Here is a 12,545-nt window from a genome sequence, read left to right as displayed (position 1 = left end):
AAACATTTGTTTTGGCAGCTTTCAAAAAACTGAATACATGAAAAGACTGAGAGATGTTGCTTCCATGTATGTATGTCAAATCAGCAAGACTTTGATAATGTTTTCAAGTTGCAAGGATTTGAATTTCTAATCTGTTCCAGTTTTATTTTGAGTAATCCTAGTGAAAATAAAGCAACTACTCTAACAAGAGAGCGCTCGTTAGAAGCTGCAGCCATGGTTCAGCTACAAGTCCACATGGAATTTCCCCACATTAGTAACCAGGAAACAGCGACTGATAGACAATTTTTAAAATGTTAGTGAAGACGTCAACACGCCACGCAGTTACTTTTGACTACTGTTAACAGTTACACCCACATGTATAAAAGCAGCTGCTTAAGACAAACACAAAACTCTATTTTTTTTCCCCAAATTAATTTTAGTATGCCCAGGAACACTTAATTTCAAGCAGCAAACATGCTCCCCCGTCTCTATATCCGGACATGCCAGTAAGGAACTCACCGTGGGGGCTGGCAAAGTTAGCTGTTTGTCCCATTGTGATTCCAAGGGAGGAAGGGGAAGGTGTTGGACCAAAGGATGCTGGTGATGGTGCTCTTAAAGCTCCACTAGGTGAGCTCGCAGCATGCAAGTTTCCTAATCAAAGATAAAACATCACAACACACACATTTCCCATTTTTCTGTTATAATTTTTTCTAGCAACTGCTACAGCTCTCTGCTTTTCAGGGAGACAGCAAACAAGATTCACTAGGATTTGTGCTTGCACTCGAAGGCTGTATTTTGCACATGCATGAGGATTGTATTTTCCAAACTGATTCACCACACAAAAGAAGCTTTCCAAGATATTTGGCTTGAAGAATGGCATTTCCCCTTTGCCCAGCCCTTCCCCAAGCTTAAACACTTTCAGCTGTTGTACTATAACAGCTGGGAACAGAAAGCTAAGCTTCAGTGGTAAAAAGTTTTTATGAAGAAACGGGTATTTAAAACAAACAGGTTTTGACTGAGCAAGCTGTAGGCCTTAAGAATTAAATGGTCCCAAAAGATTTACGCAGCTGAAGATGACACCTTTGCCAAGGGCCTTTTTTTTTTTTTTTTAAGCTCCAAAATGTACTTTCAAAGCTTGCCTGGCAGGACTTCACTATTTTTCCACATCACAAGGTGCATTACCTTGGCTAACCTGGAGCTGAAACACAGCTTAAGTGACAGAAAGCCATGCACACACAAAAAGCAGCATGTGTGTTGCCAGTACACGATGAGCACACACTCTCAGCCATCTTACCTGGTGACTGTGTGTGCATCATAGATGGAGAAGGTGTCACTGTGTTGTGATAGGAGGTGGGTGGAGAAGTAAGAGGATACGCTCCTGATGCTCCTGCCTGTTTTGCAAATGGCTGAAAGTGTCAACACAAGACAACAAAAGCCTTTGATCATTTTGAACTAAAAAAGTAAGTATCTGCAAGAGAATACTAAATGAGAGTTTGGTCCCCACCTATGATTTATTTGCCTCACTACGCCACCTTGCTCATAGTTCACTATTTTTTCCAGGGTCTTTCTGTAGTTCTTCCGAGACATAATGCACCTGAACCTCACTCTTTAATATCTGCCACATTATAGAGAGATGCCTCCCGACTCTCCACTCTGTCCCCTCCCCATATCTTTTATCTTAAACAGTCGATTTCCCTCCCTCTGTCCTTTGCTTCTAAAGTAGCAAGTCTCACGTGGCCCTCCACAGCTGCTGTTCACCTGCCGTGGGCTTTTTACACTGGAACAAGAAATGACAAAATAATGTTTTGCCCTAAGGGCAATTCCACCGCACAACACTTTTGTAGTGTCCCTTTCCATTTTTTAATCAACTTTTGAAAGTTAAGTTCTTAAAAACCCACAGTTGTGGAAGATAAACACTTTTGTCTGCAGGCTACCTGTTGTTGTGGTTGCTGTGGTGGTTGCTGGGGTTGAAGCTGTGATATCAAAGAATCCATCATGTCACCCCCGATAGGAGAAGGTGGGTTATCGTCTTCATTTACAGATCGTCTTCGTGCATCCTGATTGCTGTCAACAAACATGTTGAGGAACGTCTGTGGATAAATCAGTCTTGTTATCAAACAGTTTCTCCATTTACATTTTATTATATAAAATGACCACAGTATTTCCTAAGGTTGTTAGCAGTAGCAGAACTAACTACTAGTGGGTATTTAATACACACAGTATGAATAATTTACAAAATATAGCAATTTCATAGAGTTTCTCAGAGGATATTTAAACTTAATTCCCTCCCCCCCCTTTTTTTTCTGTTCGAAAATAAAGGGGCCTTTCATCACCACCAAACAAGAAACCTTGCTCATGAATATGAAACATCTCTAATTACCTGAGATACCAACATTCTTCTTTTTTGTTACAAACAAGGAAAAGTCTACAACTGGAAATGTCTCTTCCCATTCCTGTACTTGGGCAGTTCTATAGCAGTTCCAAAAAGTCATCAGTAGCCAAAACCTACTGGGCTCTTGTAACACACCTACAATTGCTCTGTTTGGTTACGAATGCCCAGGCCACCTCCTCCTCCATAGCATTCTCTTATACCCAAAGCAATTTATTGTTCAGTTGTGATTGAAGAAAAATCAGCAAACTAATCAGAAATCTTCACCAAGTTTTAATAAAAAATCCTCCCTAAAAAAAGCCTCAACATTATTTTTATCACCTGATTAAGAAAAAAAACACTGATATTTGAAGTTAGCTTTCTTAAAGGAAATGTTTTAATTCAAGCTAATTAACAAATTTACATACAAATCAGAAAATTCCTCCTGCATTCAAAATTTTGGAAGGACTACAGCTCTCTACAAAAGCTCTTCACATCAGCTCCATGCTTCAAGTTAGAAGCTCACTTTTACACACATGCCAGAAAACACAGAAATAGTCACCTTTAATCCGGGTGCAGGGTAAAACCCTTCAACTATTTTACTGTTGTCAAAAAGACTGTATGCTCCGTCACGTATCGCTACCACGCCACGACTCCGGCAGTAGATGTCAATGCAGTACATATTCCTAAAAGCCAGCCTGATATGCGTGGGTGACTGTGGCAGAATTGAGAAACACTGATAGGCAGTGTTGGTGCGTTGAGTCAGACCCAGCATGGGCACAGTTGGAAGTTTGTTGATGGCATTTAATGGAGCCTGAGTGTCAAACAGAACCTGAAAGAGAACAGATATTGAGATGAGGTAGCTTACCTTTAAGTACAAGTCTGCAAAAATCTGGGTGGAGGGGAATGATAGGGGCAAGAAAGATATAACGTTCCCTAAGCCACCTTCTGCCAATAAAATTCATAAGCAATCATAATACACACCCAATTTTGAAGACAAGAGTTTCATCAGAACCCAGTTCTTATTTACCCTGCGCTTTCCTTAAGAGAAGTGTTTAAAACATTACCTGTAACAACAGCACCACATTTGGTGTTTTATTGAACATCTCCTGGAGCTGGTGCAGAATTGTGTTGTGACAGTTGCTGCAACCTGAGTTTGGGCCAACAGTTCCCAGTGAAATGTGGAACTTCTGGAGTATGGAGTTCCACTGAATGCTGATCTACAACATCAAGAACATGAAATGATCTTGGAAGCTAGAATTAAGAGGTTATAAACAAGAAAGCTGATTTGCTGTCATTTTCCCCATTTTTCATGAAACCTCAACAGATTCCTAACTCAACTTCCTCAAGTTGTTGAGGTTCTGAAAAGAATGCTGTTAGCTTTGACACAGCTAATGCATTTAGTTAGTTTGCATTTAGTTAGTTGTTGTCAACCATAAAACTGGACCATTACGCTGCCAAGTCAATCAAAACGAACTATCTCAACAAAGGTGAGATTAAGGAAAATAAACTCGAGAGATTCACACCACAGATACTGATTAAGAGTTGCTGGAGGTAGGCTGATTTTCTCAGCCATCAACATCATCATCACACACACAAGCTGATACGTAAGGAAGTGACATGCAACATCCACACTGCTACTCAGTGAGATTAACTGTCACAATCAAATGGATATAGAAGTACTCTTAAAAGTACTCTTAAAAATTCAGCTTAAAACACGAACAAAAAACCCTTTTAGGATGCAAATTTCAAGTGCATCAACTACTTTGCATCAGTTGCATATAAAAATACATTCTTTGTCTGTAATAAACATTACAGACACCAGTTACACCTCTACTCTGCATTTAATGCAAGGGTATGAGCAAGTACATAGTTGTCAAAGTAATTAATATGCTGTAAATTCAAATACTACAGAATAAACTAGACTTCTGAACAAGAGAACAGTACTGCTACAAAATACTTAAGGACTGCATAATTTGAAAGCACATTACTACATTTAAAACTAGGTCCTTTCTAATAAGGCAGCATTAAGCATATAACCTATGTTCAGATCAAAAGATTGACATATCCCAGTATAACAGGGAGCAGTGGCAACGCATTTGTTAGAAAAAAAAAGTTACTAAGCCATCTTTCAGCAGCCAGGAGCACATTAACTGTCCTTCACACTACGTGAAGTACATTATACAAGTTCTCAAAAATCTCCACAATAATGTAACGCAAGGAAATATTTTGCAGCGCAATTCTGAGAACTCTACACCTACCCATTCTGTTTTCAAATAATACATTTTCAGTGCACTTAGGAAATACTTACTGAGCTCCCCTTGGTAGTTCCATAACAAAGGATAAGTTTTCGGTAATTGTAGATACGAACTTCTGAGAAAACGTTTAAGTGGTTAGGTATGTCTTTGAAGAGACGAGAGAAAAGAGAGTGAGAAAAATTGTAGTAATCTGGCAAACACAATTTTCAAATAAAAGGAGATTGTTTCTGTACCTGGTAAGGATCGTGCAAACTCCAGGACACATTCATAGAGCCGAGCGATACTGTTCCAGTCATTGAGGAACATCTCAACAACTTTGCGACCTCCAACTGGTTCAGATAACTGGTTTTCATATGTCAGGTAAACATGACGGGTTGGTCCTGCAATGTTAGGAGAACAGCAAATACTGACTGATACAACTAGTAGTTCCTAACCCATAGTTTACAGACTACGACCGAACCGTGACAAGCAACCAGGAAGCATACTTAAATAATAAAAAGTTCATCAACTCAACAACCAAAAAAAGTCTGATTCAGGTGCACTGTGGCTCATGAGAATTCTTAAGAGCAGACGGTTATCCATATCGCCACAACAGCAGAACTATACTGGAGCAGACAAAGTAAAACACAAAGGAACAAAATTTACCTGACCTCTCTTACCTTGCTCCCTGGATGAAGTGCTATTAAGCGGACAATTTGCAAACACCAGCTCAGCCACCCACGTGCGATTATTTCTACCTTGTAACCGGAAAGTGCAATCAAGAAGAGATCGGTCCAGAGCCTTCTGCGTTTCCTCATTCACACCTTTACAGGGAGGAATTCTATTTGTGAAGAAAAGAGGTCCTCAGTTGTACACAGTATAGCCCCCAAACTGCAAAATACTACTTTTTTACAATTTCTGGAAGATTTTCAAGTCTGGACGTGAAAGAAAGAACAAACCAATGGCAAGACAGACAGCTGGACTGCACAGATGGATCTGTTATTCCTCTTCGAGGACTCTAATAACTGTGTTATAAAAGCACTCTGAGTTGAATATGTATAAAAACTGGTCTTAACATCTGTGAATTACAGACTACTAAGGGATCTGATGAATTGTCCTGATCTCCAGATGGAAGTATAAAGCTTTTATCCAGAGGCACCAGGCCCTACCTTTTTAAGACTGATGCCTTTATACCACTACATATTGCAGCAGCATAAAAGATTATGCTTTAGGAGGTCTATTTTTTTCTTCTTCATTCTTTGGGATTAACACAGAGACCAATAGTGTTTAACAAATTCAACAACCTACACGATGCAAAGGAATATAAAGTTTGCAGGTGATGCAGTTTGCCAAACTGAAGGAAGCACTCAGTATGCTGGTGGACAGGGCTGCCATTTAGAGGGGCCTCGGCTGGCTCAAGGATGAGGTAACAGAAACCTCATGAAGTTTAAAAAAAACACAAATTCAGTCCTACACTTGGGAGTAGATAACTTCATGCAACAGCTCAGGGTGGGGACTGAGTGGCTGGGTAGCAGTTCTGCAGAAATAGAGCATGGGGGCCCAAGAGAGATGCTGAACAGGAGTCAGCAGATGCCCTTGTAGCAGTGGCAGACCACTGCATCCTGGGCTGTATTAGCATCAGCTTAGCCAGACAAATCAAGTGACAGCTCCCCTCTGGTCAGCATTTGAGATCTGTCCCACAAAACCCTTGGAGACTGGAAAATTCGGCTGATCAGCCCTGCTTTGAGCAGAATGTTGGACCAGATGACCTAAACAGGTCCCTTTCCATGCTAAATTACTGTAGGATTCTCAGATGTTTCCTCCACAACTTCTTAACCTTGAGTTTGTCTTTTTTAGGATTCCTTGCATCTTCCTCTGCAGTATTAGATACTGGTCATTGTTAAATAACACACGGAGTAAGTAGGCCTCTGACCTACCTAAAATTGCAATTATATGTTCCTCAGTCACCACCATACTGCATCTTCCTTAGCACTGCCTGAACATAAGGACTGAGCACCAGAGGCTGTTTTCAGAGTTCCTCAGTTTAGGCTAATGACAGAAACAAATCATAGTTGGCTCTGAATCTACTCTTGCCTTCCTCTTTCTACTGCACTGCTTCACACAGGAGTGCAAGGCACACAATAATTGTGTGAAATGAAATGGAACAAACTCTCCCTCCACCCCACCCCCCAACATTTTAGTGTTACTCTCCAAACAATCCTTTTTATTTCCTCAAGCATATGTAACGTAATGAAAACAGACACATGAGCATATCCTCTTACTTTAATAAACGTATGGCATGGCTGAAGCCATCTCCTTCTACTTGTACTCCTTGGTGAGGAATGTCCATATTAGATAACTACAAATGAAAAAGAAAAACGTTATCCCATGCAAAAACAAGTCAAGCAAAGTAAGTACTTTTTTCGAGCTTCTTTTTCTGTCTCTTCTTTTTTTTTTTTTTTTTTTCTCTCCTTTCTCTAGGGGTGACAGATGTTTCACACCCTCAAGCACTGGAAGGCCAAAAAATGGGCTGTGCAAATCTGGTATAAAGTAGTCTCTCACGCCCTCCCACAGGGGTCTCTTTCATCCTCTCATTTTCCCTTTTCCCTAAACTTCTCAAGTCTTCTGTAGTTACTGCTTGGTATTACAGAACCAGCTACAGCAGGAATAGAGCAACCCTGTGTAGAACATCAGCCACCCAGGCTCAGCTAGCAAGAGAACTAGGAAGTGAACATATCCACGAGTTCTCCAGACAGTCACATCTAGACAAGAGAATCAGGAGCAGTGGAGGGAAAGAAGCATACAAAATATTTCTGAATACGTACCTCCATACGAAGCCCTATAAACGGCATATTTGTATCACACATGGCTACTATATGAGCTAGGACTTTATTGAAGGCACACATTTCTCCCGACCGTTTTGGTTTCTTAGGTTCTATGGAACATGTATCACCAGATAACTGGAATTAAAATAAAGACAAATGTACTTGCACGTTTGGAGTAAACATTTTTAAAAGATGCCAGAGCACAATCTCACTCATTCATGTTCTAAATGAACCATGCCCTGAGCACAAACTCCTAAAAGGATTCGTTCCACTTCAGAGCTACAGAAATTGAAGTAATTTAATAATCACCTCCTTCCTCAAAATGGTATTTACCCATCACCAAGCCAGGTCAACCTGACCTGAAGTAGCTCTTATCAGCTCCCGCAAGTCTTTCAGAGACTACGTGGTCTATATGGCACTAAGCATATCATATAGATACCAGCACTTTGCTTATACGAGCTACTCTAGCTACCTCTGCCCAGCATTCTGCCTTGGCTCTTCAGGCCAGCTGAGAAGGCCTGGCACCAATTAAAAGACAATAACCATTGCAAAATAGTTTCCCAACACCTCCCCAGGGAAGCTAGCCCAGAGAACCAAGCCTCAATGTAAGTTGTCAGCTACACAAACTTTGAAATAATACTAAAACTGGTACTAATGTTCAGAACATGTCTTTGGTTTCCACACTCTAGTACTAGCCCGAAGGCTTCTGAAGCACATACCTTGCGCTTGACACCACTTTTCATTTGTTTCCCACTTTTTGTGTCTAGTACCAACTCTTCAATGTTTGGTTTGAACTGTTGTAATAAAAGTGCAGTAGCAGGACTGTCATCTCCTTCAGCATAGCTCACAGAGAGAAAATGGTACTTGTACTCTAGTTCTGTGGGGTTGCCAGAAACGTCAAACATCTCTACAACCTATATTTAAACAAAACAACAAATCAACAAGACCCTCAATTAAGAATATGTCTACATCAGTTCCTATCCTTCCCCCTTTCAAAGAAAATATACTCTTTTTTTAAGATATTTATACTCATGGCTCAGAAAGGGATCCAAGAAGAGAAGGCAGACTAAACCTTCAGGAAGTAAGAAAACAATACTACAGCCACAGAGTAATAAATATTTATGTCCCTCCTCTCCACGAACCTAACTGCTTAACAAATCCACTGACAAAGTAGGTAGAAAAATGTTAGAGGCAAAAGGATTACAGCTATGACTTTGTTCCTAATGTTAGAGTTACCCGTATGAACTGCCTGAGAACAAAAGATAAGAAGCATTTTTCAGTTACTTACAATGTAGTACTGTGGAAGGCGAGTGAGTTTGATAAACAATTTGTGTTTGGAAAGGTTTCCCACTGGATGGCTAGCGTAATTAGCTAGCTGAAGAGTTTCACTGCTTACTGTAGGCAGATGCTTTATAGACTGTTTGCAACGCTGCTGTCCAAGCCAGAACCTTACAATGAAATAAAGGCATTAGTACCCCAAGACTGTTTTAAATTGTTCTAGTACATTGCTGTTCAAAGCATTAGTGTCAAATGAAGACCCAGTCAGATTGCAAGACAACACCTAACATTGCCAAACAAGCTAAACACAGAAAATCACACAGAAAATTTCTTGAGTTTATATTTTCTTATTACTATCTTTATATATGGTCTTCAGCTTGGGTAACAGATAGCTGCTAATTTATGAAGAAAAGCTCTGACATTATTTGCTCAAGGAATATATAATCATTTTTATACAGAACACGATATAAAATTACAATCTAAAAAAGAAGGGATAAGTTGTAAACCATGCAGATTACAGTCATTTTATGATTTAGCATTTTCAATTATTTTTGGTATAGAAAAGTAGGTCTTTGCTCCTGTACGATGGTACACAATACAGTCAGGAAGTCACCTAGGATGGATTAATGTCACTCTAGATTATATTATAAACAAACTCATTCACCTGAGTAAGTTTGAAAGCGAAGAGCCACAGCAAGACACCAAATTTATTCTGATGTTTGGATTTAAACTTTTTTCTGCCCCGATGGATTTTGACCAGTGGCAAGACTAGAAATCGTAGCTAGGCTCTAAGGGCCTCAGAAATGCATGGCTTAATTTCTCAGTGAAAATTCCACTGAGCACAGCAGTAAAAGGTGTGGGTGTTCAACACCCCTCCATCAGGAGAAGCCATGTTTATTCTCATAGATACATATGAGGTATCTGTCCTAAAAGACATTTCACAGGACTGCCTAGCTTCCTCAAAAACAGCAGCACTACCCAAGCCATTATCCGGAGTACATTATCTATAACAAAGGGAGGTTGATTAGTTTCTCCAGGGTGCCAGTGCTTCATGCGTCATCATGCTTCTTTTAGAAGCAAAATTCCTCAAACAGAGGGTTCACTCTGCAATTAGCTCAGAGTCCTGGGAATTTCCAAAAAGACTGAGCAGGTGGAATTCAATTTTCATGCAGATGCAAACCGTATTTGTATTAGTTGCTACAGCCTCTTACAGGGGAGCCAAATGTACCTTGTGCCTAAATCTCAGGGCTTTATAAAGGGCAGAGGTTTAAACCAGCAAGGGCTGAGGTGTTAGAAGATAGACAAGATACTCTTTAAATCATTCCAGGCCAATTCCTGGTTTTCCCTCTGTATTGTGAAAAGGGAGATTGTTCTTGCTGAGAAACAAGCAGAACTCAGCTGTAGAAACAGAGTGGAGTAGAGGAGATGGAAAATGAGCATGGAAACAAAATGAGAACCCTAGGAAGCAAGCGATCTGCTACTGACAAAGTGAGAAGACCTCACACAACATGTGCACACACCTGAGGCTACAAGCAACAAGGCAAACTAAAGGAGGACTATGGAATAATCTTCCAGCAAAACCAGAACTTCCTCCATCCATTTAGAGGAGACAGCAAATACTCAAATTTGCTTAGAACAGAGAGGAAGGATATTCCCTACTGTGGCAAAACACAAAGCCAAGCAAGTATGCTCATCCAAAATATAAACATGGTGATTCATTCTGTGCAAACTAAATTAATTATACAAGTCACTTACTTGAGCTGCTGGAGCCAAGGAATGATACGTTTCATATCATCATTAACAGACTTCTCTATGTCATCCAGCGTCAGTTGATCTGTAAGAATATTAGGTGAGTAAATGATCTTAACAGCTGTTCTTAAAACAGCAAACTTTTGACCTGTTAATGAAAATGTCTCATCTAATTTAACAACCACAATTAAGACACAGAACAAACGACCCATAATGCCTGTAGAACCAAAGTAGTACATTTTTATGCAATTAAGTTAAAAGAATTAACTTTTCTCTCTCTTTTTTTTTTTTAAGGTAATCTGAAACCTCAAGTTCGACTTGAACCAATATCTCAAAACATTTAAAGTCACATAATGCAATTCTCAGTTAGGCCCATATGAAATGACTGCATCAATTACCAGTACTGCCCAGGGATCACGAGCCATAAAGAACAAGAATTGCAAATGATGCCTAACAATGCTTAAGTCTGTCCTGCTCTTAAAAGATGCTTAACTGAACTGTAGACCTTGAACGCAAAGATCCACTTTTCCATTCCTCATAAACTCAAAGACCTATCTGATTAGTCAACATGCAGTTTTTATTTGCTTAACTCTTATTTACTTACAGAGCTTCACAGATTTGACAGAGCTGTTCACACAAAATAACCTCATAATACAAGGTTGTTGCAAGATATCAAATACAGCCTGTTTTTTCACCTACTTACCAGCACCATAGAGCATCAGTTGAAACATTCCAGAATGAAGATCGACAAAAACATGCAGACACTCTGATCGACCACATGGTTCCAAAATTGGAATTACAAGAGTTGGAAGAGCTGTCTCAATGAATGCTAAACAACAAAAAAACCAGGATGTTAATAATTTGACACAAGCCCATCATATTAAAACTCAGCCCATTATAACACTCAAACCTGTTTATTTTTAATAGGAACAATCTACTTCCAGCAGTCCTGAATTCAGTATGAGTATTTGCACATTATTACACTCAATATAAAGAGGGAATTGAATACAAGAATTTCTCTATGAAAAAAGTGCTAATAATAAACCAGCCAGAAGAAACAGACTAAATTTGACAAAGATTATAAATCCTTGAATAACTTCTAACTCACTGCTTCAAGATTACAGGTTCAATTTGAATCCCAAATGTTTTGAAAGCAATTAAAGCAAGGTCTTCACTCAAAACCAATTCAAGAAAGTGGAAGATTTGCTTTCGATTCCAAACAAGTTTCACAATAGACAATGTTTAATCATTCTAGCCAAAATCATAGAATCATAGATTATCCCGAGTTGGAAGGGCCCCATAAGGATCATCAAGTCCAACTTCTGGCACCGCACAGGTCTATCCAAAAGTTTAGACCATGTGACTAAGTGCACAGTCCAATCACTCCTTAAATTCAGACAGGCTTGGTGCAGTGACTACATCCCTGGGGAGCCTGTTCCACTGTGCAACCACCCTCTCGGTGAAGAACCTCTTCCTGATGTCAAGCCTAAACTTCCCCTGCCTCAGCTTAACCCCGTTCCTGTGGGTCCTATCACTGGTGTTTACAGAGAATAGGTCACCAAATATAATACTCTATCAACTTTACCTATTATACTACATTAAAGGTAGATATTGTTGAGTATTTTAGTTATCAATGCATAATCATTTAATGCTAGGTCTTATTTTTGAGCACACTGCCTTTTATTTTTGTTCATGTATTTTGTTCAAATTAATGAAAACAAGAAACAACAAGAAAAAGGAAAAACGTTCCCAGGCATAAAGGGAAATAAACTTGAAATAATGTTCAGTAGAAAACACATACAGTTGTCATTAACATTGTAGCTCTTAAGAATGGCTTTCAGCTCCTGGAGTTTCTGATGAGATCTTGCATGCACACTGTCTATCAGGAGTTTTTCTATTGATAGATGGTCAATCTGTAAAAAAAAAAAGAAAACAAAAAAAAAAAAACGTGAGCAAACAAGTTCAAGTTTGATGCATAAGCTTTATGAACTAGCACACAAGAACAACGTTTAATAAAATGATCATTCTGGAATTAATTTGCTGAGAACTGTGGTGAATCAAATACATTAACCTTAGTATTTGGGTCACTACAAAACACGACAAACATAT

General features: G+C 39.3%; 1 protein-coding gene across 1 annotated transcript in view; it reads right to left on the bottom strand.

The window, feature by feature from the left end:
- The window catches only part of MED14 (mediator complex subunit 14), a 36,919-nt gene that overhangs the window by 8,084 nt on the left and 16,290 nt on the right, over nucleotides 1-12,545 (bottom strand). The window contains exons 10-24 of the mRNA XM_068686299.1: nucleotides 12,238-12,349; nucleotides 11,140-11,265; nucleotides 10,443-10,521; nucleotides 8,698-8,857; nucleotides 8,129-8,323; nucleotides 7,410-7,544; nucleotides 6,867-6,943; nucleotides 5,265-5,425; nucleotides 4,839-4,985; nucleotides 4,659-4,750; nucleotides 3,415-3,567; nucleotides 2,910-3,179; nucleotides 1,914-2,069; nucleotides 1,274-1,385; nucleotides 499-630 (exon numbers count right to left, since the gene is read on the bottom strand). Coding sequence (XP_068542400.1) covers nucleotides 499-630; nucleotides 1,274-1,385; nucleotides 1,914-2,069; nucleotides 2,910-3,179; nucleotides 3,415-3,567; nucleotides 4,659-4,750; nucleotides 4,839-4,985; nucleotides 5,265-5,425; nucleotides 6,867-6,943; nucleotides 7,410-7,544; nucleotides 8,129-8,323; nucleotides 8,698-8,857; nucleotides 10,443-10,521; nucleotides 11,140-11,265; nucleotides 12,238-12,349 — 2,107 coding nt within the window. The remainder of the gene's footprint in view (nucleotides 1-498; nucleotides 631-1,273; nucleotides 1,386-1,913; nucleotides 2,070-2,909; nucleotides 3,180-3,414; nucleotides 3,568-4,658; nucleotides 4,751-4,838; nucleotides 4,986-5,264; nucleotides 5,426-6,866; nucleotides 6,944-7,409; nucleotides 7,545-8,128; nucleotides 8,324-8,697; nucleotides 8,858-10,442; nucleotides 10,522-11,139; nucleotides 11,266-12,237; nucleotides 12,350-12,545) is intronic.

The sequence above is a fragment of the Anas acuta genome, chromosome 1 (assembly GCF_963932015.1).
Source record: "Anas acuta chromosome 1, bAnaAcu1.1, whole genome shotgun sequence".
NCBI lineage: Eukaryota > Metazoa > Chordata > Aves > Anseriformes > Anatidae > Anas > Anas acuta.
Note: the sequence above shows the minus strand (reverse complement) of the source record. Positions and strands in the feature narration are given on the sequence as shown.